The 26,794-nt window shown below is 42.4% G+C and overlaps 1 protein-coding gene across 1 annotated transcript in view; it reads right to left on the minus strand.

Annotated features, from left to right (window-relative positions):
• Positions 1 to 789: 789 nt before the first annotated feature.
• The window catches only part of DCAF5 (DDB1 and CUL4 associated factor 5), a 52,107-nt gene continuing 26,102 nt past the window's right edge, over positions 790 to 26,794 (minus strand). The window contains exons 6-9 of the mRNA XM_075193292.1: positions 13,132 to 13,345; positions 7,200 to 7,266; positions 5,218 to 5,345; positions 790 to 2,956 (exon numbers count right to left, since the gene is read on the minus strand). Coding sequence (XP_075049393.1) covers positions 1,241 to 2,956; positions 5,218 to 5,345; positions 7,200 to 7,266; positions 13,132 to 13,345 — 2,125 coding nt within the window. The 3' untranslated portion in view covers positions 790 to 1,240. The remainder of the gene's footprint in view (positions 2,957 to 5,217; positions 5,346 to 7,199; positions 7,267 to 13,131; positions 13,346 to 26,794) is intronic.

The following is a 26,794-nucleotide window of genomic DNA, read 5'->3' on the forward strand; positions in this document are numbered from 1 at the left end:
CTTGTAATAAGTGAGTAGTACTTTTTGACAAAGAATTAAAATATTTTACTATTTTACACAAGATACCTTTGTATTGCAATGTTTTGCTATTTTTAGTTTAATGAAATATACAAAAGAAAGCTGTTTTGTGAGAGAATTATATGACCGGTTGCTTCTGTTGTAGTGTAAGGTCTGACTGAGGTAAATCTGATGGAGGAAGAAAGGACTTAAGCAGGAAAATTGTGAGTTGTTTTCAAACGTGAAGTGAATTATGTTTGTAACCAGTGCTGCCATTAGGCAAAACTAAGTTAGAGCACCAATGGTTAGTGTTTTAATGCCGTCACATGATGTGTCGGCCTCTTATTTGAACGGGAAGCAGCCAGCAGCTTCTTACACGTGAATCCGCTGCTCCATGTCTGTGAGTGTGGCACTTGGCTATGATGTCACTGCCAAGCACCACACTCCCAGACTGAGGAGCTGAGGATGCCGCCTCCAAGTCCCGCCTCCCAAGGTGGGGACGCCACCTAGGGTACCCCCAGGGCTTGTACAGCCCAGTTTGTAACTCTCCGATATGGATAAGGTAGGTCCCTACAAGGGTCACCATAGAGAAAGCTATGGTCATCAATGATTAGTGATTTCACAGCCGTTTCATACAAATATACACACCAGTAATGTTTAATATCCTTATTTCACATGAAAACTAGACAGCAACCCTTTGCAGTGTACCGACAGCACTAAACTAACAGGCAGCTTATTAAAGGAGTGTAACACCCCAAACAACTGAGAAAAAACACCCAAACAAGACATGGGTGAAAAGAAGGTTTTCTTTAATTTGTTGGTTAAGTCCGAAAGTTTTTTTGTCACAAATATCTAGATCCAATGGATCAAGGTTGTGTTTGTTTGCTTTGGCAATATACAGAAAAATAAAAAATATTTTTTAAGAGTGTTACATTTTTTGCCACTCATTGCATCACTCTCACACCACTAGAAGGAGACACTTTGCAAGAGCCCCCGACATATTTTATATCCAGCAGTACAGTTGCCCCATGTTGGCAGAAGCCAGATCACTCTAATCTTTACATAAATGGAGAGAAGAAATTATAAAAATAGCTTAAAGAAAACATTGCTTTCTTTAGTGCAAACTAAATTTGGCTATGCCTCAAGGCCAAAGAATGGCTTAAGCAATCAGACACACATAGCCCCAGAATCAGATTGTACACACTATAAGTATCCCTCCTCAGCTATTTGAGGAGAAAAGTACTTAGGTTTTCATTTTCTTTTCAGAAGAAGACTTCTCCGACTCCTCTTGCCAGTGTCTTTTCAGTCCACTTGGAGGCTGCAAACCTCCAATGTCCGTATGACATGTGGTATTATCTTTTGTACTCCTAGAAGAGCCCACTTGTGTTAAGCACATGCCCTTGTGCAATGATGTCACCACTTGTGCTGAGCTGGCACTGTCCATACTGGAGTGCGAACAACAGCATCCTGCTGCCTGCTCCCCATAACTCTGTCCACTGTTATTAGAGTCTGTGGAATGAAGGTGCAAATGACCATTGCTCTGGTGAGTACAAGGAACATCTGCCTCCTCATCTTTCATTTCACCCTCTTGGCTTCTTAAGTTGCTGTCTGTGCTTTTACTGTCAGAACAGGGGGATTGCTGGTTTACTGTGAGTTGCTGGGATTCACTGCTGGTTTGTGCCATGTTACTGTCACGTAGATCACAAGAGTCATCAGAGCAAGATGTGAGCTCTTTATGGACAGAAGTTCCATTAAGTTTTTTAGTCTCAGATGAACATTCTAAAGACCCTGTGTCTTGAGAAGAATTTTCTAGTTCCTCCAACCAGAGTTGCTTTTGACTTTGGTGCCGCTTATAGGGGCCAAGGCTGTCTAATAATGAGTCTTTAAGCATTGGTTCGTTGCTGTCAGGAGGAAGATCTTTATGTTCTTGTGGAATTAACAGGCCATCGTTTTCCCTTGCGGGTGGTAATGTACTGCTCCTTCTGCTGGTTCCTGGTCTCACCTCCTCACTGTCTCCATCCACAGTAGATGGTTCTCCATCCTTACCTTTTGAATAAGATATATAAGAATATTGGAGCCATTTATAAGCTTTGTAGATCTTTCTTTCTACAGAGTCTATGCTAGAACAGAGTGAAGACTTTCGATCTATTGCACTAGGACTTCTTCTGTCCGGCGAAGATTCAGTAGATGTAGAAAGTTCATCCACTGTAATTTGAGGGTAATCATAAACATCCTCACCAATTACAGCTGGTGTGCTTTCAGAATTAGATTTAGCCTTTTCCTCTTTCTGCATTTTTTGTTTCTGCCTTAAGGCATTGCGCTGTCGCATTGAGATCCTACGATCATTAAGGGTGTCTTCTTCATCACTGCTACTGCTGCTGCTGCTAGATCGGTCTTCCTCAGGACTTGGGGAACGGGGACGAGGGAAAGGTTCACTCTCTGCCTCTGTCTCACAAGCATTATCATCAGAGTCTGTGTTGTTGGACATGGCTGACAGACGTTTGTCTTGGTATTTTCTCAATGCTAATAGTCTCAACTTTTGAGATGTAATCCCAGGTCTTGTAGAAGGAGATTCCATTGATCTCTGTGATTCCCCAGTATTAAGCGCCTCATCAGACTCTTCTGGTATTTGTGCAGGCGAAGGAGGTAAAGAAACGGAGGATTCTGAATCGCTATAAGCAGAACGTTCACTGACTCCAGGGTGAAGTTGAAGAATTGTGCTGTCACTATCAGAATCTGAGCTCCAACCCTCTATCTCTCTTCTGACCAGAGAGTCAAAAAAAGCCATCATGCGGGGGTCTTCCTGAACTGACTGGTTGGCATAATCATGAGACAAACCACTTCCACTGTTGAGCACAAGCCCAATGTATTCTTCGTGTGTGTACAAACAGCGTGAATCATCCTCTATCTGTCCATTGAGGTCTCCAGAACAGCTCGGCTGTTTGTAAGGGCTCCAGATCTGTAAGATAAATAATATACCAGATGTTTCATCAAGATTAAATTCACACCTATAAAGTAAAAGCAACACAGATAATGACTTTTTTTTTACACCAAATGTATAGCCCATATCATTTAAAATGGTTGTATCATACAAAAATCAAAATCAGCTACTGCAATGTTTGGGCCATTGAATTGCATTTAAAGGGCCTTTTTGACACCATGGAATATTGTGTGTGTACAATGTACATTACCTGCTATGTTCATACATAGCAGGTGTGAGCTCTGACCAATAGGAAGCAATTGGTCTAAGCAGCCATTCTGCCCAGCTTTTAAATGGCTCAGCTGGGGTCATGGATTGGCCAAGAGCCCCATCTGCCCCTATCATACAATCTGTCACCACTATGCCCCCAAGGGAGGCCCGGCTACACTGTCCAGGCACCCCTCTCTCAGCGCTCATGATTGGGGTTGGGCTAGTACTTCAAAAGCATTAGACACAGATCTGGTGAAATGACAACTCCCTAGCATGATGTGTCTATACACAGGCAGTGGCCCTATTCACAGAAAGGGAAAAGGTTGAGAGGTGTTTATAATTCTCCTCCCCTTTTGAGAAACAGAGTCCTACTCCCCACTTATGGAACGCCCTACCACACCCAATCAGGCTTTCCCACAGCCGTCAAATCTTTAGATGTTCTCTAAAACCCCATCTCTTTTTTTAAAATCTTATCATATCCCTGATGATACTATTCACTCTAATGCACAGCTGTCCCAATTTATACTTTAAGCCAAACTCTCTCCTCTTGTCTCAGCTGTGCCGTCCTCCACATATAATGTAGGCTCTCTATTGAGCAGGGTCCTCCATACGCTTTGTTTCCATGTCAGTATTTATTTTGTCTGCCTAGTATGTACTTGTTTTATGTATGTCCTGTTTTCCCTACTGTACGGTGCTGTGGAACACTGTGGCACCTTACAAATCTACGATAATAATTTCCAATATCTTGCTCAGCAACCTCATTAGCACGATGATACCCCAGAGAACCGCCTACTGAGGCAAGTTCGTTTCAGAGCTTTCAGTCATAAATGGGTCACACATACCTCACCCTTACATCAACGGGAATTCTTCCATCAATCACAAGAATGCTCTCTCCTACCTGACACTCATGTGTAGTACACTTAGGGGGAGACAGCTGGCAGGTGATTGGTGGAGGGACTTCATTTGATATAGGGGAAAGGGAGGTATTGTGTGTGCAATGCATGTTGTCTGCTGTGAACAGCTGACATAGACCCACCTCAATAGGAGGTTCTATGCCAGCGAGCTAAACAGGTAGCTGACATACAGAGTCTGAAAAGTAAAGTGGACAGGTATTATTGAAAGGGAGGAGAAGCACAATAAGTTCTATACGTAATAAATGCATACAAGAGTCCGTGGTGATGAAAAGGTGCATTACAATAAGAAATTTTTATTTTTTCATGATAGAATTGTTAGCATTAAGTTACGTTTTCTTTCATTGAGTACATCATCCTACACATAATAAATAAGCTACATATCATGCTGGTTATTTATTCCAGCAATTCTCATATGGGGTCAGAAGTGGGCAATGCAGATGGAGTGACCACATCCATTTACAGAACAGCATACATATTGGTAAAACTAGACACCATACCTCATATAGTACTTGTGTGACACTATATTGTACCTTTCATAAAAGGCAGATATCAGACTTCTTCCGCTACCAATGTTATTAGTTATGTGATAAGTTCTGTTCTCTGAATGCCTAAAGTGAACCCATTGCCTTTACAGTGAAGGCAGCTATTATGTGGCCTGAACCAATATTCCTGGGCATGCAGCCTATGAATTCCAGAGCAAGTGACATCACCGAGACAGGAAGCACTTCATGTTTCAGTGATGTCACTAGGTCCTAGTAAATTCATAGTGTAAACATTGGTACAAGGCTCCATGACACAGAACTATATACCGGTAAGTAGGAGGCCGCCCTATATAAGGCTTAGGCAATATATGGATCTCCAGCTGTTGTAAAACTACATCTCCCAGCATGCCCTACAGCTGAGGGATGAGACACATTACCTACCTCTGCTGTATTGGGATGGGCAAAAGACCAACATTCATCTCACATTGTTCAGAGTTGTAACCACTACTATTTACTAACAAACTGGCAAACCTTAATTATGACATAACAAAACATACACAATGGCGGACTTCTGCTAATAGCACGCGTAGTGTTCTATTCTTTATATCCGGATATGAATTATTCAGCGTCTCACCTTTATGATCTTCTCAACACCTGAAGAGCAGATCATGTAGGTGTCAGGGTTGAATCGCACTTGGTTTACTATTGACCGATGTCCCTTCAGTACCATAAAAGCACCATTTACAACTCTGCCTGGTCCACCTACAAAAAATAAACAAAGAACAAAGCACTGCGGAATTATTTACTGAAGAAAACCAGTAGAATGAACTAATTATATTAAGAAAATCATCAACATGCTGTAGGGTTCCAGCCAGCCATGTGCCCTTTCAGCTGCTAGACATCTACAAGACACAACTACAATATGTGAAAACATCCTTGTCATGTTCTGAGCATCTAACATTGTGATCAGTAGCTGCTGGACCCGTGCCAAGTCATTTAATACTCAACTGCGATGCAATAATCTTCTTTACACAGGAAGACGTTAGCTTATTTGTGCCTGCAGGCATAATGCCTCTTTATGCTTCATGTGGATATAATCTATTAACATGCAAAAAGCCATGTACTTCATGAGTAGAATACAGTGGGATAATCCTGACTCCAAGTGCTATATATAACATAAGCCTCAGTTTCTTCTAGAACACAAATATTTTCCAGAGATGGGAATCATTTCCTCTCCACGTCAAGTCATAAGAAACCTACATGATCTCGGCAAGGCATTGCATTGATTACAAAAGCAAAGCCTGGCAAACATTAGTGGAGAACGTTTTCCCAGCTGGACTGCAGTATACACAGAGCGATCAGTATTGTGCATCTAATAAAACTCCATATATTTACACACAGTACTGCAGTACTTGCATTATTGTGTCACTATACTGCACGGTTAATAAAAGGCAGATTTCTGACTGCTGGCACTACCAATGTTATTAGTTATGTGATATGTTCTGCTCTCTTAGTGCTTAAAGTGAACCCACTGCCTTTACAGTGGAGACAGTCATTATATGGGCTGAACCATTATTGATTAGAATGTAGCCTATGAATTCAAGAGCTCGTGACATCACTGAGACATGAAACACTTCACCGTTTAGCGATGTTACTAGGTCGTAGTGACATCACCGAGACATGAAGCACTTCACCGTTCAGCAATGTCACTAGGTCCAAGTGACATCACTGAGACATGAAGCACTTCACCGTTCAGTGATGTCACTAGGTCCGAGTGACATCACTGAGACATGAAGCACTTCACCGTTTAGCGATGTTACTAGGTCGTAGTGACATCACCGAGACATGAAGCACTTCACCGTTCAGTGATGTCACTAGGTCCGAGTGACATCACTGAGACATGAAGCACCTCACCGCTCAGTGATGTCACTAGGTCCGAGTGACATCACTGAGACATGAAGCACCTCACCGCTCAGTGATGTCACTAGATCCGAGTGACATCAATGAGACATGAAGCACCTCACCGTTCAGCGATGTCACTAGGTCCGAGTGAAGTCATAGTATGAACATTGGTTCTGCACATAATATGGCTGCCTCCACTGTGTGTGTGTAGGTTACAGGTACACTACATAGTACTTGACAGGAGCTCATGGGAGGCCGGGATTATTTAATATGATGATGTCAATGATCAATACACTCATAGCCAACAGTCAGCAGTGTACCTACTGCCTGCACACAGTGGTAGCACACATTTATGTGGGCTGATCCAACATGCATGTGACTAAAGAAGTGCCTCATGCCTCAGAATGAACTGATATGAAGAATACTAATTCAGCACAGCTACAGTTATATAAAGAAAGGAAGTGTCTGATTAGTTGTACTATTGTAATTTAATAGTAAATAAGACCGTTGTATCTGAACAAAATGTGTACTGTGCTTATAAAAATATAGAGTAAGACACATGTTTAGAAAGCTGTAAGTGACACCATGCTCGAGATATAATCAGGTTTCTATGACAGTCCAGAGTACAGAGACTAATAACTGAAACACTGTGGTGCTGACATCTGAGGCTCCCACAAAGACCAACCCCACAGACTCACATTTACAGTCACACACCTGCTTCTGGGCTGGATGGGATTTTCCACATGTACAGGTTGAAATCATCAGAGCCAGATAAGATGAACTGAAAGAGCAATTCAGAAATATATGTAAAATAAAATACCATCATGCAAGTACAACATGGACTAGGCAACAATGACCTACAGCTCACTTCATCCACAGGCAGTTTATAATACAGGACGACTGTAGTTGGGAAACATTACGTGCAGTAGTTAACACCAACTGAGAGAAGAAGTAGTTTTACATTGGAAGGAGAAAAGAAAATCTATCAGAGATGTCAGTAACACAAAGTTCTCAGAGGCTGCATTAAGATACATTTAGTTAGATTGCATTACACAGACTTACACACAAGTATGTATCTGTTTTACATAACACAGACAAGTTAAACTTCACTTTCCATTCACAGTGACTGTTTATGCTGAAGGACTTGTGATAAAAGAATTCCTATTACATCACCCAGACAATCAGACCAACTCCCCAATGGATCCGCTACTTCTTCATCCAAGCGATGGACAAAGCGTGTTTAATCCAGAGAAAAGGAAGTTGGAATAATTGTAGAAGAAGTTTCAGCCTGTCCAGCCAGATTTCTCCCCCAGATCACATACTCAAATCTGAAAACATTTGATTTATGCAAAAGGGAGTATTTATTTAAGCAAGGATAGCTGCTTGAGTCAAATGCTTATGTTTATCAGCTGGTTATACTCTTGTAAATGTGTAGGACACATGTTGGCATTATTTGTGGTATAGTGGTAGAACGTGTTTGGAACAAGAAGTGGAAGAAGTTGCCTATATACAGAAATGCTCCTTTTAATGACTAATCTAGAACAGAGTCTCTCAACCTTTCTGCATTAGGTTCCCCTCTGACACCAAATGAACCTCTTATTATGTGTAAATGTATACCACAGTCCCCCACTCTATGTACATTTTCTCCAAGTACCCCCAATGTGTATACATTTATTCCAAATACATCCTAATACGGAAACATAACCACATGCCTTTAAATGTCGGGGGTTTATTATGCAATAATACATTACGCCCCTTGAATCTGCCAGAGATACGCTTGGGGTACATTTACCACTGGTGCTCTTGAAAACTCAGGTCTTTGAGGAACACCCTAAAAGCAATTTTCATCTTGGTGAATTGAGCCAGTATGGCTTATGTTGTCTAGTGATCTTTAGTATATTACTTTATATTGTATAAAGGGGGTCATAGTGAGCTGACTTTTTATAGATGAAAATATACTATGGAAACAAAAGTGCAATGAGACGCAGCTACTTGATTATAATATTCAAAGCCTAAACAGATTGTTTTTTTACTAAGAATAAAACCATGACTATCAAAAAGACTCGTGACTTCTATACCACAATTCTGAAATTAACTTTGCTTAGAAATTATCTGATCTTTATATGTCAGTCTGGCCCAGCCTGATTTTAATCATTTGCTGTTCCCATTCAGTATCCCATCAGCTGAGCATACCCTGTACACAAACATTCCATGGGCTGTACAGATGCCTCAGGACTCTAAGTCTTTTACCTCCTGCCATTCAAGCCCCCCCAGGGCAGGCGGGTGCTGACAGATGATCAGATAGGAGCTCTGACCGTGTGCTATAATCCGGAGATGCCTCAAAGGAATGTTAACAGAAGCCATGAAAACCAGAATCCTGCTTTCATTTCACAAGGGCTACATTTCTTTACTGGAAGCAATTACAAGGATGGGAAGGCTCAGGGCACCGGTAGATAGAAGACTGCCTTACATGGAAGCAAAATTCAGAATATATAAGGACTACAGAAGGTGAACGCTAATATCTAAATCACTATGGCCCGCTATGTGAAGAAAAAAAAAGAAAGAAAAGAAAAACGTGTATTCTCCTTGGACTATGACACGGAAGAGCACACTAGAAAATGATCACTTACAAGTCTCATCTCTGCATTGCACTTATTATCCAGATTGACAGAGATAATAAATGTACATGTTATCTAGGCCAAAGCTCCCACAGCTGTAATCCATAAGCATGCTAAGTATGGGACTGTGCGGCTAGAGATATTCATTGAGGGTGCACTGTTCAGGAATTCTTCTCATAGAAGGACTTGAGCATCTCTCCCGTCTGGCTGTTTACAGTAAAACTGTCAGCTGGCTTTGTTTATACAAAATTTGGCCTAAAGGTAGATGGTGCATTCCTTGTTAGCTCCTATTAAAATGCAGGAAGAACAGAAGAGAGTGGGAAGTGATGTACATGCATTGGATAACTCTTGTGGTTACACAGTCTGGGCCACAGATTAATGAAGAGTGATACATGTACAACTAGGAAAACATGCTCTAGAACTTTAATAAGCATGGCTTACACAGGTAACCAAACCTCAGAGTCTAACTGTAATCGTGTCCCACACTAGGAGAGGTTTATCAGAGGGTCACATAAATAAGGACTATTTTTCAAATTGTATCTCACACATTGGGGCATATTCAATTGTTGAATATCCCCGCAGCGTTAAAACCATTACCGGTATTACGGTAATAGTAGGCTGGATTTCAGCTCGCAGCTCCCTGAGCCGCGAGCTGAAATCCAGCGAGAAAAGTACTGTAATACCGGTATGTACGCGCACTATTACCGTAATGACGGTAATAGTGCGCGCACCGCGAGATTTTTGGCTATAACGCCAACAATTGAATATGCCCCAAAGAGCCAGATTCACAAAAATGGACTTACAGCTAATGCGCTTTATTTTCAATGTTTAACTGTCTTTCATGTATCATTGTTACATGCCCATCTGCAGCTATTATGAAGTACACTGCTTAATCTTTCAGTCTTCCTTCTGATCTAATTTTAGGATACCCAAGGGTAAGAAAAATAATCCAAGAATAAGAAAAATAAACAGCCCTTTGGTATAAAGGCCTTAAAGAAAAACACAAAATAAAAAAAGATAACGTAAATGTTCTAATAATAGTTTGGTAACATCTTCTAATGACATCTCCTAGTAAGATGGTCTGAAGTCATCTTCAGGATAACTGAAACGAGATTGAACTCCAAAATTTGTGCCTACAGTGTTAAGTAGCTGTCTTAAGAACAGTTATCGGTACATAATTAATGTTTTATCCATTTTGTATGGAGTTACTAACAACAGATTCACAAAAGTCATTAGCAGTGTTTTCATTGTCAATATGAAATTAGCAGAAGTAACCCAGTCATTGCCCTTTGCTTAACAATGTGTCAAGGTGTGTGGAAGGGACTTTTACATGTATTTGGCTGCAGAATGTAATTTTAAACATATGCTTCAACTGACATGCCATGAACGTTGTACAGCATACGGCTGGTGAGAAAAGGTCTAACGAGTATGGACTGTGATAAATAAAAAAACAGCAACAATTGAATGGTTGTCACCAAGTGCGGAAGGGATGCTGTGAGTGCTTGTTCAAGTATAAAACCCCCCATAGTTTTGGCTGTAAAAACAGGAAGGGATACGTAGTGTAACGCGTATCTCTCTGATATAAGGGCGGAGAGGGGGTGACATACTGTAGTCTAGTGCAGTGGATCCAAACCTTTTTCAGTTCAAGGCACCCATAGGGTCTCCATAATTTTTTCAAGGCACCCCTAAGCCAAACTAATTACCAAGTAGTCCCCCGCCCTGCTTACCACCTGCCCTGGCCGAGGCACCCCTGTGAGATCGCCAAAGCACCCCAGGGAGCCTAGGCGCACAGTTTGGGAACCACTGGTCTAGTGTGCTTAGTGTTGTGTAGATGTTTTAGTGTAGGGCACAGGCGATTTGGTGTACAATGTGTTTAGTAGAATGTATAGGGATATTTTTGTAAACAGTCAGGTGACATATTGTATTGTGTTATATTTTTAAAAGCATAATTGTAGTCCAGGACTGGGCAAATCTTAATCATGAGGGTGTACAAGAAATGCGCCCTAATTACCAGACCATGGCCAGCCCTCTGCTCTCCACCCAGAATGATTCCTTACTCGGCGCACATGTATTTCCTGGCTGCCTAGTCTGCAGAACATCAAGCTGTTACCTCCTCTAGCGTCCGGTCTGCTTTGGAGTAATTTGACCAGGTCTGCTGGAGCCAGGGTGGAATATACTGTATTGCGTAAGACTTTATGGCATGTGTAAGATTATTAGTGTAGAGCAGTGTTTCCCAAACCCAGTCCTCAGGGACCCCTAACAGTGCATGTTTTCCATATCTCCTTGCTGGAGCACAGGTGTATTAATTACTGACTGACACATTGTAATTATACCACCTGTGGATCTGCTACAATGTGTCAGTCAGTAATGAATACACCTGTGCTCCAGCAAGAAGATATGGAAAACATGCACTGTTAGGGGTACCTGAGGACTAAGTTTGGGAAACACTGGTGCAGAGAGCTGGAGAAACCCATTTAACAGATACCACTGCCATCCTTCTGCACGGATTCCCTAGCAGGGCATGATCCAGTACCCGTTAGAGGATATGGTCTTTGCTTTCAGTGTTGGAAGAGGGGGGGGGGGGGGCAGAAATGAGAGATAGTAATGAGATAAGTAGGGAGGAAGGTGTAAAAAAAGAATGTAAGGGTAAATTATGAACTGAAAATGCATAAAACAAATTGTTCTCTTTTTTGAAGTTTCATTATTCCTTCTGCACAATTGCACCTGCTTTTATTGGAAGCACAGAAGACAGCCCCATCTGCGTGGTGCACATTTGTAGGCACAGTTCAACCAATGTAATAAAAAGCTTCAAAACACAAAGAAGCGACACATAAAATAAAAGGTATCCCTAATGTCCCCTCACTATTAAACATTATTATTTTAAGACTAAGCAGAGCTGTATTTTAGAAATAAAAAACAACAAAAAATTTACATTAATGAAGAGGTTGTTTCTTCAGTGGAAGCACTTATGTGATGTTATTACTGATTCCACCTTGCATACGTTACCGAATACCCACCTTTACCCGCCAGATTAGGTGCAAATTGATTTTACGAAGGTGTTTCCATGCAATGCGCTTGAGGGATTCTTTTGATCATTGGGGAAGTCTGTGTACACATGTTTCTTTATGCATATATGTTCAAGTGTGTATGCAGGTGTGTCTCTGTGTGTTAGAGAATGTGTGTGTCACAGGTAGGAAGCAGATACTTATCAGACAGGAAGTTACTACTTTGCTGTGCAGCTGCTGTCTGGCTGGATAAACTGTGAGGCAACATACTGCTTGTGCTAGTGTAACAATTGTATCAGTCCATCCTACGCTGTCTCCCGGTTGTTTCTAGCCCCCTTTTGTAGGTTTTCAGCAGTGTCTCCCTGGTTACATTTTATTAATAGTAATATAGATCAAAAGACCATCTTTTTGGATTTGATTATGGGCAGGTACAGGTAAAGGACATCAAATCCGCACCTTGTCTGCAAGCACACAAACACTGGGTAGAGACATGTAGATGAGTATAATCATCTTCAATTGTTATTTTTTCACTCAAGGATGTTAAGAGGATAAATTTACAATGTACAAGAAAATATTAAATGAGCAGTACAGTTTACAATGCTTATGAAATACAATGAACATGATATTCTTTTGATTTTTGTGGTGGTTAATACTGATACTGCGGATGGATATGAGCATAGTAGATACGCAGTGATCAAATATTCACTTCATGTTTGACTTCAATTCCACTTTGATCCTGCACCTGAAAGCCGGTAGGGGGTGTTATAGTATACCCCTAACCAACTCCTACCGACAGACTCAATTAGAGGAGGGACTTCAGAAGCAGATTAACATTATTAAAGGAACTATAAAGTTCTTGTACATTTTATTTGACACAGCAACACAGTAAAAAATGATGCTTTAAAAAAAATACCTAATTTATAATAGAAATGTTATTTCCTTTATATGGCTAAAGTACATAGGGATTTATACATTACAATTAGAGCTGCAATATGACCTGGGACAGGTTATCAGTTTTCTCACCTGATCTCGGTCTCCAGCAAAGCAGCAGCTCTTCATGGTGCAAGAGTTAAAGTAACCCTGGTTGTCAAACTGGAATACAGGTAGACGTGAGTGAATGTCGTACAGCACAGGAGGCAGCCGTCGGCGCAGTGCTAGCAGCTGGGTCCCGCTGCTGTTAAACCTCACACTCATTGCACTCTGCAGGGAAAGATTTCCACCGTAGCGTAGAAGAGAGCTAAGACGAAGAGTGACAAAGCAAATGAATATAGTGTTCTACACAAGCCCTAGTATTAAACTATTATTATATATAATTATCTCCAAACAATTCCCATACAATAGACATGTTTGAAAGTATACAATACATGTAAGAATGGTATTTTGGATATATTAATTAGAGGGGAAATTGCACAACATGTTTCATTGGTATTGACAGACATGATGGCTGGCAAACGGGCCCTCAAGTTTTTGAATTGAGACACAAAGTCGAGATGACAATACACCACTGCCACTTTATTCGCTTCAAGACCTTTAATCCATCTCTCTATAATATATATATATATGTATATGTGTTACAATGGTACTTGTCAAGGGGTGGGATATATTAAGCAGCAAGTAAACAGTCAGTTCTTAAAGTTATGTTCTGGAAGCAGGAAAAATGGGCAAGCGTAAGGATCTGAGTGACTTTGACAAGGGCCAAATTGTTACGGCTAGACGACTGGATCAGAGCATCTCCAATAACGGTCGGGGTGTTCCCGGGATGTAATGGTTAATACCTACCAAAACTGGTCCAAGGTAATACAAACGGCAACAGGGTCATGGGAGCCCAAGGCTCATTGTTGCGCAGAGGAGTGAAGGCTAGACAATCTGGTCCAATCCCACAGAAGAACTACTGTAGCACAAACTGCTGAAAAAGTTAATGCTGGCTACAATACAGGGCGAGTCAAAAGTCGCAGTACACCCTTTTATTTAAAAAACTCTACAGGAATTGGGCCGACTGCAAGATGGTGCCCATGTTTGGTACATACCGTAAAAGATAGACCACGTCACCCATACCTTACTGGAGTATTCAGGTTTCCCCAATTCCTGTAGAGTTTTTGAAATACTGTACTGTGACTTTTGACTCACCCTGTAGATAGGTGTCAGAACACACAGTGCATCGAAGATTGCTACGTATGGGTCTGCATAGCGGCAGACCAGTCAGAGTCCCATGCTGACCCTTGTCCACTGCTGAAAGCGTCTACAATGGGCACATGAGCGCCAGAACTGGACCATGGAGCAAAGGAAGAAGGTGGCCTAGACTGATGAATCATGCTTTCTTTTGCATCATGTGGACAGCTGGGTGCGTGTGTGTCATGTACCTGGGGAAGAGATGGCACCAGGGTGCACTATGGGAAGAAGGCAAGCAACTGGACACAATTTGATGCTCTGGGCAATGTTCTGCTGGGAAACCTTGCGTCCTGACATTCACGTGGGTGCAAGTACCACCTACCTAAACACTGTTGCAGACCCACTTAATGTTACTCAGTGTAAATGTAATATGGTCTCCCAGAGATTTGCTGCTCCCTAAATTCTGATACATGATACAACTTATCCAGAGCAGCATTATCACAGGACCACACCTGTCCCTGAGCAGGAGCCAGTACATAACTATTTCTTTTTTAGATAATTTGTCACCAGGTTATGAAATACCTACAAGTTCTTGCAAATCAATTCAGTAGCATTGTTGGCAGGTAATGGTGAATATGGGGTGCAAATCTTTAGAAAGTTAATAAAAAAACAAAATAAAAAGTATAGCAAGGATGTTGGGGAAGGTGTTAAACGTGCTCAGTTGTAGCTCATTCAAATTTGTGCAAATGAACTAAATACACCTACTAGTAGTGCTCAGTCTACCACCTCCTCTGACAGCCTCATGACTCGGCTTCCTCACTCACATAGATCATTTTCCAGATCCTGCACCTTATCTCTGGAATGCCACAACTTGTACTGTCAGGCTCCACCTTTGCCTGAAAGCCACTAAACTCTCACCGGAAACTACTCAACACCCAGACTAACATTTATGTTTTCTGTGACTCAAAGCGGTTTTACTTCATCACAAGTAGATCTGTTTTAGTAAGCAAGCAACAACTTGCATCCAACAATTCAGTAGTGTCCACATTACCGTCTAACTCAGGGCTGTACAGATAGCGACCACTAACCAAAATTAAATAATAATCAGGTCCTCTAGCTTAGATGTTTCTGTAATCCATATGCTTAAAAGATTCTGTAACAAAATATGTTTTAATACAAATGAACAATTTCACCAGTGCGAACTGCAGTAAACCTGAATGGTACAGAGGCAACCGAAATGTGTCCTACACTGAGCAAAATAACCAGCAGTTAGAGAGTGATTTCATACATTGACCTTGAGTAAAAACATAAGTTCTCTGATTACTGCAGATATTAACACTTTTAAATCTTTAGATAAGTTAAAGTTATTCAATCTCCCAGGTAGATTTGTATATATTCATTGTTGTTAGCTATGACAACAGATATGGTAAAGTCTGTGCATTGGAAACATATGTTTCTACACTGCAGATGTGTTTATCTATTGCCTGAGAGTACAATTTTCTCTGACAATGTTCCTGTTTAAGTTTTATGACATGACCAAATAAATCATTATAGACCACTGTCATGTGCATAGGGTTCTATTTATGACCCTTCATTTTTTTCAGTTGATACTTTTCAATCCTTATCTCCTTGACGGCAATGTATAAAAAACTTCTCAGGAACAGCAGTACCGATAACCTGCTGTCCCTGAGAAGTGACTCACCTGTTCATCGCAGTCTTTTCTCAATTTTGAAGGCTGCGGTGATCTTCTCCTTTTATTTTTTTTGTTAGTGCGCATGCGCTGACCGAAAAGTTGGTGCATGCGCACTAACATCCTGGTAGGCAAACGGTACGATAAGTGACAGGGAGGGATCACATGATCTCTCCACACATGCGCTGTCCAGCTCTCTTCAGAGCAGAGCTGACAGCTGCGAAAGTTTTCAGATATGTTAATGTACGCCAGCTTCAGATGGCGCCAGCTTCGGATGGCGTACATTAACATGTAGAAAGAGAGAAAAATTTCTCTATGGAGACTTTCATACATAGCGGTTCTGAGCACTTCCCATACACTGTTATGGGGAGTGCTCAGAAAAATTATAGGAAATGCAAAGCAGCAGATTTCTGAGAAATCTGCTGCGATGCTTCAATAATACATAGTAATTTCACGGTAAACCCCCAAAAACAACAGTTTTCAGGGGTTTAACACAGGGGGAATGTTTGATAAATAGGCCCCATAGTGAGAAGCGTACATGGGGTCAGTCATTGGGGCTAGGTCCACCATTTGAAATTTGTGCCCCCTCGAACACAATTTTGTCTAACTGGATCTACTCCTAACTCTAAGGAGACCCTTAATTACCCTGTTGTTAATCCACGTGTTCATCATACGTCCCTATATTGTGGACCTGCCCTCCAGAAGACCTTGGAGGACAGGTCCAATGGACAACTGCGGTTACACACGTGATTAGAGCCATCACAGCCCCGCCCCTTTTGTTTAATGGTTCCTCTGGGCCATGATGACTCCATAGTATGGTGTTCATGCGTTACTGAACGCTGACATAACCTGCTACTTCATGCAACACTAATATCACCTTCACGTGTAAGTAACACCTTACAGTTACTGACCCAAATTACAACTAAATAGCTTGTTATTGTATAAATTAACACAAACCAACAAACACACTAATGTTAAGTCTCCATGTAAAGGACAACTTCTTATACATTTCAAAGTAAACAAAACTACTGACTGACATTATTTGTAAACACTCAGCTGAGGATGACTGACAACGGCTATGGTGGTCTCTTGACAGTGTATGGTCTGATGCTTGAGAAGGAAAGTAAATCCCAGAATAATGACAATGTTCCCCTCTGGTAACATAAACACTTACGCTGAAGTGACTTGAGAAGTATGGAAACCTAAGGTTTAACAAGTATCAACCGGGTCCCAAAGCTTTTCCCCCTTGCTGCAATTACAATTACCCACCGAGATCACCTACTTAACACACAGTCCCATTGCTTAAATCTTAAACAAACTGACACAGATGTCTGATCTGTATATATATTCTTGATTAAATAAATCCATGTGGAGACAGTCTAAGGGGCCTGTACAGGTATGCATCTGCCCTCGATGGTGGCATGCGACTAGCAACCTATTAATCATTTTCTGAGTAAACACAGCTTTCTGACTGTCAAAGAAAGGTAAAACAGTAGAGTTTCCCTTCTCTATAACAGACTAAAGTATTTTATTTGTAGATTTAAATACTCTTTCATCTGAGAAAGTCGCTTCCAAGAGTGGAGGCAACATGTGTTTATACGGACTGATGACTACGGGAAGACAGGTCAGCACAAGTTATGTCGCACTAATCTCACTGTAAGAGAAACAATTACAGTGGTAGTAATGTCTGCTACTAACCTCTGCAAAAAGGAATGCACCGATTACCTATTAAAATATAAATCAACACTGTAGGTCCCATGTAATTATGATACACTAGGTAGAAATTTTTAGTACATAATTTTTTTAGAGAAAAAAAGTTGTCCTTATGACATAAATTTGTAATGTGTAAATTTAATACATTAATGTAAATAGGAAACTGCTTTAGGATACACTGTAGCATGCTGTTCTGGAGAGGGCATTTTTTCAGTGTACACTTGTCCTGCAGCACATACGGGTTTAAGCAGTGAATGAGATCACAGATATAGCTAGTTGGAGTAGGTGAACTTTGCATTAAAAAGGAAAACTGATAGAACTCCTATAGATTGTAAGCTTGTTAATAACCAGTTTATATTTACTACGGTCACAACTGTAAATCACTGCATAGTGTGTAGGTGCTATATAGATAAATGTTAGTAATACATCAATACATGTGTGCAGACGATTTAAAATTCAGTGTGAACCCTATGACAGGATCATTCTAGATTCTGAAGAGTATGACGTGTCACAGCATAGACTTCATGGGTGTCAGATTCCAGAATGTTTCAGATGAATTGTCAGAATAAATATATCTCACATGTGCTGGACAACAAGTCACATAAACTGCTGAATAATGACATCAATGAACTACATTCACCTTGAACAATAGAAGACATCACAGAATGCTTGTCATTGTATAGAGGATGATTCTTGGAGTCTTGCAGGACATTTAAAATCAATGGTTTATTATACTTACATCAACATGTAGGGGTGGGGGATGGGGTTAAGAAAGTGGAGGCAAACTGAACTTAAACTAGTGGTAATAGACAGTTCCATATTCTATAAATTTCAATTAAAAAGGTAAAAATATTGATATTTTGTTTAGAATTCCCCCCAGTGTCCATATCTTATATACAACTAAATGGCTTATTTAAAGCCACACTTCCACCTAGTAAAACATTGCTGCTTGTGACTGGTCCTCCTGCTCACTCCCCCAATCCTTCCACCATTTAAAGATGGGGAGCTTTGTTCATTTGCTGGTTCTGTATTATAGAACTGCAGAGCCCCAAGAAACAAACGGCAGCATGTAACTCCGGCCAGGGGGCACCTTAGGAAAATATTGTCCTAGGTGGTTATTGTAACAGATTCTGGATACTATATTACTAATCTTGATTAGCACTGGCTTACCTGAGGTGCGGAGTCTAACGATCTCCCCGGTGTTCACCAAGAACCGCCGCAAGGCGGGGTGGGCTTCGCTGCCAGGAGTCGCAGGTCGCGGTCCCCAGGTTCGCCTCAAGATGTAGTATGCAGCTTGAAAGGCATATATAGCTGAATTCTAAGGGGCCTGTATACTTCTAGTTTGAACAGAGCTGTCTAGAATCTAGCACCATGGCTGTCACACACACTTTTGTCCAAACTAATGTAAACCTATTATAATAAACAGTGTCCTAATACAGGGTCCTACTATATGAGCTAATTAAAGTTCAACTGTCATTTACATATCATTGAGCAACTATTTTTGGTTGCTTAACCAATATTCATAATAATTCAGCCTATTAATTCCCTAGAAACTAGAGACATCATGAATTTCCTCAAGCCTCAGTGATGACCCTCATTCCCACTGAATTCCTAAGCTGCAATCACATGATCATTGCTCCAGAGCACACGATTACTGGGTCTACACTTTATGGGCCTGATTTATTAAGAAATTTCTTACTTAAGTCTCCTGGACAAAACCATATTAAAATACAAGGGGTGCAAATTAGATTTCTATTTTGCACATAAGTTAAATAATATCTGCTTTTTCATGTAGCACACAAATACTTGACAGCTTATTTGTACACGGAAATTTAAAGTTGATATTTGTGTGCTGCATGAAGAAACAGACACCCCTTGCATTTTAACATGGTTTTGTCCAGGAGACTTAAGTAAGAAATTTCTTGCCTAAGTTCCTTAATGAATCAGGCCCTATGTGAATAAAACAAAACAAGCTGTAATCATTATCATTTTTTATGCTCTGTCAGGGTGTGAATATATTAGCATACATAGTTGTACAATCCACAGATTTCTCCTTATAAGATCAACTGTTGACTACAGTTTTACAAAACCAAGTGCCAGACCCTGCAGAGCTGCAGTTGTATTCCTAGCCTGAGGTACAGTGTAAATAGGGTGTCATGTTTGAAGAGTCCTGCTTTCCAAGCAAGGCTAGAAATCTTAAGAATGTGGCTCCCTGTGAAGTCTGGAAACCTTCTTGTCAGGACCTGCCAGTATTCTGGGATTATTTCAAGCACTGTAGTAGACACAGTGCGAGGCTACTCAAAGAACATGCATTAACTGCCACCTACTGGCTAAAATGCAATATTACATTTCAATTACTGTTACATTCTGGTATAAATCAATTACAATATAAACATTAACTAGGCCAGTATCCACATGGAAAGAGGAATAAATGGTTACATATTTTCTAAAATATATACTGTAAGCCGTTTCTAAAGATAGAATCTCCTTATTTTAGTTGCCTACATCTAATGGCTGATGGCTGCTTGTTTTTTTCATTTTTTTTGTCTTTCTGATCAAGAGACTATTGATAGGTGCAAAGATGTTACTATGCTTCACATGATAGTTTTATGCTTCACATCGGCTAAAGTGTTCCAGGCAGGCAAATTAAAACAAAAAAAAAGTCTAGACACGTAACTAATCTACGTATCAAGCGATATTCATTAGTTTATACCAGCGTTTCTGGCAACAATAAGCCCAGGAGGCACTCACCGATTTGGTAGAACGTGCCACCACATTTTTGGGAACAGGCTGCCCTGTACCAGTGTAAGGGGGGAATTCAATTGGCCGATTTACTTGTGAAAGTAACGTGACCCGCACACTATTACTGTTAGCATGGTCATTTTAACGCAGCTCTCCGAGCCGCAAGCAAAAATCAGTGTTAAAGTTACCGAACTAGCGGTAATAATGCGCAGTACCGTAGTAATGGTAATAGTGCACACTAATACCGTAGTAATGGTAATAGTGCACACTAATACCGTAGTAATGGTAATAGTGCACACTTATACCGTAGTAATGGTAATAGTGCACACTAATACCGTAGTAATGGTAATAGTGCACACTTATACCGTAGTAATGGTAATAGTGCACACTCATACCGTAGTAATGCGCACTAATACCGTAGTAATGGTAATAGTGCACACTTATACCGTAGTAATGCGCACTAATATCGTAGTAATGGTAATAGTGCACACTAATACCGTAGTAATGCGCACTAATACAGTAGTAATGGTAATAGTGCACATTAATACCGTAGTAATGCGCACTAATACCGCAGTAATGGTAAAAGTGCACACTAATACCGTAGTAATGCGCACTAATACCGTAGTAATGGTAATAGTGCACACTCATACCGTAGTAATGGTAATAGTGCACACTCATACCGTAGTAATGGTAATAGTGCACACTCATACCGTAGTAATGGTAATAGTACACGGGCCCTGTTACTTTCACGAGTAACGTGGCCAACTGAATTCCCCCAAAATGAGTGTGAATGGAGTGTGAATGGAAGTTGCACATGCATCACTAAATGTAAAAAAAGGCTGCACTTCTAGTAAAAGTGCCAGTTTTCTCTGAAACCAAGCTAAGTCCCAAATCACCATCCGGACCCTCCTGCAAGAATAACAATAGATGGGCCAACTAAAAAGAAGAGGTATGAAATTTCTTTCTTCTCACACCAAGAGACACAAGTCTTCCATGTAATAATTCTTGGCTGAAACTGGCTTTCTAGCGTTAAGCATGTTTCAAAACACCCTGTCAGAAAAACTCTTAGGGCTAGATTTACTAAGCTGCGGGTTTGAAAAAGTGGGGATGTTGCCTATAGCAACCAATCAGATTCTAGCTTTCATTTATTTAGTGCCTTCTACAAAATGACAGCTAGAATCTGATTGGTTGCTATAGGCAACATCCCCACTTTTTCAAACCCGCAGCTTAGTAAATCTAGCCCTTAGCCTTAATGACCACTTCACCATTTACTGTTTTTCCTTATGCAATGCTTTACATATTTACTGTTTTACTTTTGACTGTTTTACTTATATACTGGTTTTCATATTTACTGTTACATATTTCAGATCTACTATTTACATATTGACTGTTTTACATATTTACTATGCCGCCCCGCTCATTTCCCATACCTATCCTCTCCCCTCACCACCTTCATGGGCCCGCCTCCACCGCCCTGCCTCTCACTGTCCCATCTCTCACCACCCCCCTCGCTCCATCAACCCTGACAACCTCATCCACATCTCCCCACTTTCCTCCCTCCCCTTCTCGTGTGCCCTCTGGAACTCCAGGTCCCTCTGCAACAAACTCTCCTCCATCCATGACCTCTTTCTCTCCAAGTGTCTTAACCTTCTCGCCATCACTGAAACCTGGCTCACCTCTTCTGACACCGTCTCACCTGCAGCTCTCTCCTATGGGGACCTCTCCCTTCACCCACTCCACCAGGCCGGATGGGCGTCAGGGTGGCGTAGTGGGCCTCCTCCTATCCCCTAACTGCATTTTCAAGGTCATTCCCACTGAACCTTCCCTCCTCCTTTGAAGTACACTCATCCGTCTCTTTTCCCCCATCCACCTCCGCATCTCTGTCATCTACCGTCCTCCCAGCCCCACCTCCCTTTTCCTGGACAACTTCTCTGCCTGGCTCCACCACTACCTTTCCTCCGACCTCCCCTCCATCATACTTGGTGACTTTAACATCCCCATTGACAACTCCTCCGACCCTGCCACCATGAAACTTCTCGCCATTTCCAGCTCCCTAGGCCTCACTCAATGGACCTCTTCGCCCAGCCACTGTCTTGGTCACTCCCTGGACCTTGTCTTCTCTCATCTCTGCGATCTCACTGAATTCTCCAACTCTCCGTTTCCACTCTCTGACCACCATCTCCTCTCCTTCACTCTGTCCTCCTCCCCTGCTCCCACCTCGCCTAAAGCTACCTTCACTAGGCGCAACCTTGAGGCTATCGACCCCATCTCCTTCTCCTCCTCTCTTGATACTCTCCTTTCACCTCTTCCCTCCCTGGTCTGCTCTGCCCAGGCATCCTCTCTCTACAACCTCTCCCTCACTACTGCCCTAGACGCTGTCGCCCCAGCCTCTTCTATCCGCCAGCGCCGCCTCATTCCCCAACCCTGGCACTCCAAACTCACCCGCTTCCTCCAAAGGTGCTCTCGCACTGCTGAACGCCGCTGTAGGAAATCTCGCTCCCTGGCTGACTTCCTTCACTTCAAATTTATACTCACCTCATTCTGCTCTGCCCTCTCCCTGGCTAAACAATCCTTCTTTAAGTCCCTGATTTCCTCTCAGTCCTCCAATCCCCGCCGCCTCTTTGCCATCTTCAACTCCCTCCACTCTCCCCCCCCTCCTGTCCCGCCTTCCCTCTCCGCTTCTGACTTCGCCACTTTTTTCTCTTCTAAAATTAAGACCATCTGACTGAACATTTCCTCATCCCATCCCTCTCCCGCCCCCCTCATCCCTTCTCTCTCCAACAACCTACTCTGGTGCTCCTTTTGCCCCACTTCGGATGATGAGTTCGCTCCCTCATTCTTTCTTCTCCACCCTCCACCTGTCCTCTCGACCCTATCCCCTCTCACCTCCTTCGCTCTCTCTCTCCCACTGCCTGCTCTTCTTACCTTACTCACCTTTTCAACCTATCACTCTCCTCTGGTATAGTCCACTCTTCATTTAAACACGCTCTTATCTCTCCCATCCTCAAAAAAACTAATCTTGACCCCACCTCTCTTGCTAACTATCGCCCTATCTCACTTCTCCCCTTTGCCTCCAAATTACTTGAGAGGATTGTCTGTTGCCGCCTCACTAGACACCTCTCAGACAATTCCCTCCTCGACCCTCTCCAATCTGGTTACCGCCCCCTCCACTTCACCGAAACTGCCCTGGCCAAAGTTATTAATGATCTACTTTTAGCCAAATCCAAGGGTCACTTCTCCCTGCTCATCCTCCTTGACCTCTCTGCGGCCTTCGACACCGTGGACCACCCCCTCCTGCTACAAACACTTCTCTCTCTTGGCCTCTCTGGATCTGTCCTTGCCTGGTTCACCTCATATCTCGCTAACCGCTCCTTCTCAGTATCCACGTCTGGCTCCTCCTCCACCCCCTTCCCTCTCCCTGTTGGTGTCCCTCAGGGCTCTGTTCTTGGCCCTCTACTCTTTTCGATCTACACCTCATCCCTGGGGGCTCTCATCTCCTCCTTCGGTCTTCAGTATCACCTTTACGCTGACGACATCCAACTCTACATCTCCTCGCCTGATCTCTCCTCCACCCTCCTCTCTCGTGTATCTGACTGCTTCTCTGCCATTTCTTCCTGGAGTCATCGCGCTTTCTCAAAATTAACATCTCCAAAACTGAACTGATTGTCTTTCCTCCCCCTAGACTCCCCTCCCACCACATCCTCTCTATCACTGTTAACAATACCACCATCTCCTCTGTCACCCAACTCCGCTGCCTGGGCGTTACCCTTGACTCCTCTCTCTCATTCGCCCCCCACATCCAATCCCTTGCCCAAGCCTGTCGCTACCAGCTACGCAACATTGCCCGCATCCGGCCCTTCCTCTCCCAGGATGCCACCAAAACGATCATCCACGCACTCATTATCTCCCGCCTTGATTATTGCAATCTCCTTCTTACCGGCCTCCCCCATTCCCATCTCGCCCCCCTCCGCTCTATACTCAATGCAGCTGCAAGACTCATCTTCCTTTCTCGCCGCTCCTCGTCTGCCTCCCCTCTCTGCCTTGCCCTACACTGGCTCCCCATTCCTTACAGAATCCTTTTCAAACTCCTGACCGTCACTTACAAGGCTCTCTCCCAGTCTACTGCTCCCTATATCTCTAACCTTCTCTCCATTCACACCCCTGCCCGCGGCCAATGACCGTCGCCTCTACTCCACTCTGATCACCTCTTCCCACTCCAGAATCCAAGACTTCTCCCGTGCTGCCCCCCTTCACTGGAACGACCTCCCTCGCTCCATCCGTCTTTCTCCCAATCTGTCCTCCTTCAAGAGGGCACTCAAAACTTACCTGTTCCTAAAGGCTTACCAACATTCCACCTAACCTCTCCTTCACCTGTTCTTCCCCTCTCTCCTCCCAGCCCCCCTGTTCTCTCCCCACTTACTTTAACTTGCTCCCTGTGTGCCTGAGTTCTGTCTACCCTCCCTTAGGATGTAAGCTCATTTGAGCAGGGCCCTCTTCCCTTTGCTCTTCTGCTCCGTCTTTACTGCATTAGCCTGCCTGGAGTCTCTGAAGTTTTGGTATTTTTTGTTAACCGTTTGTAATGTTTCACCTTGTTTAGTCTACTGTTTGTGCTGTGTACGGCGTTGCGGAACTCTTGTGGCGCCTAATAAAGGATAATAATAATAATAATAATAATAATAATAACGGCTTCAACAGTCACGCCATTAAAGCCAGCCGCGCAAAACCTTGGTGATAAAAGGTACCTGACGTAACAGGCAGACATCACGATGAGCCCAAAACCATATTAGGAATGTCGGTCTACCACGACATTCCTGGTCATCCCAGTGCTACTAGAATGGGTAGCATTGCTGTGTTTCAGTTTGTATGTCCCCCCGTGTTTGTGTGGGTTTCCACTGGGTGCTCTGGTTTCCTCCCACACTCCAAAAATATACTGATGGGTTACTTGGCTTCTGACAAAATTAGCCCTATTGTGTTTGTGTTAGGGGATTTAGACTGCAATCTCCAATGGGAAAGGGACGGATATGAATGACAAATATTTTCTGTACAACCTTGCATAACTGTTGGTGCTATATAAATAATAATAATAATAATAATAATAACAACAACAACAACCTGAAAGCTTTCTCTTTTTAAGGATCTGAAAGCATTCTACTGGAGAGAACATGTAAATCAAATGAAAGTTCTAAGGAATGAACATGGATAAGAACAACACCTTCAGATCCCTTTTCCTTGAACAGAAATAAAACTTGTGGTTCAAACGAGGTGTTGACATCTGGCTAACCTCACTTTTTCACAATCTGTTGAAAAATGTCAGAGTGAAGGGACCACTCCTCGGGATGTAGGGTAAGCCTGCTTCCCACTTTGTCACCCCTGGAATGAATACCATAACAACAGCTGGACCATCACGCTCTGCCAATCGCAAAATTCTGCTGGTTCACTCATGGCAAGGGAGCACTTGGTGCCTCCCTCATAGTTAAGTATAATAGTTATGTCATCTCTGTGGCATTGTCTGACTGGATCTTTATGGCCTTTCCTTGCAGAAAATGGTGTCTTCTGATAAGAGTGTAGAAAACCGCTCTAATTTACAGCACATTTATTGGGAGCATTGACTCCTCTGGACTCCAAAGGGCCTGAAAGCAGCACTGAAAGTAAATGGTGTGACCTGTTCCATTTCAAAATAAGTTTGATTTGGAACTCTCTGGAGTGAACCCTGCAAGCTGCACCTCCTCAAAGGTCGAGAACATCTTTCCTAAGACCTTCATGGAAAAATGTACAAATGTCAGTCTGTGAGCTAACAGAGATTTTACTAGTCCCTGTAATGAAAGGAACTTGTCTCCTGGCAAAAACACCTTCTGCTGTCAGGTATCAAATAGCAACCCCAGGAAAACCAGCAGCTGGGAGGGTGTTTGGATGAATTTCTTGAGATTGATGAGCCACCATGAGATTCTAAGATTTGGGCTATCTCTAGAACAGGAGACCGCAGCAAGGTCATAGATCAGCAGATCGTCCAGGTAGGGAATGACAGTCACCCCCTGAACCTCAGAAAGGTAGCCATCACTGCCACGAATACCCTCGGTGCTGTCGCCAGGCCGAAAGGTAGAGTCAGAAATTGAATATGATGGGACTGAACGTCAAATCTGAGATGGCACTTTTGTCCTTCCCAGATCAGGAGATATAAGATACACGAGTCATTTCACCAAGGCGATTAAGGTGGAATCAAACCACCAGTCATGGAAGAGAAGCAGACTGAGTTCCTTGGTGGGTGTCATGCCAACTGTTTGGGGACTTGGGAGCAGGACGCATAGCTGACCAAGCCTGTTTTCCTCTCTGCTAATCTCCGTGAGGAAGGAATTTTGACTCCTTGCTTTTCCTGAGGAACATAAGGAGTGAAATCTATGTGCCCATTGAGAACAAGAATTCGGCCACGTTTCT

This window comes from Mixophyes fleayi, chromosome 12 (assembly GCF_038048845.1).
Source record: "Mixophyes fleayi isolate aMixFle1 chromosome 12, aMixFle1.hap1, whole genome shotgun sequence".
Classification (NCBI taxonomy): domain Eukaryota; kingdom Metazoa; phylum Chordata; class Amphibia; order Anura; family Limnodynastidae; genus Mixophyes; species Mixophyes fleayi.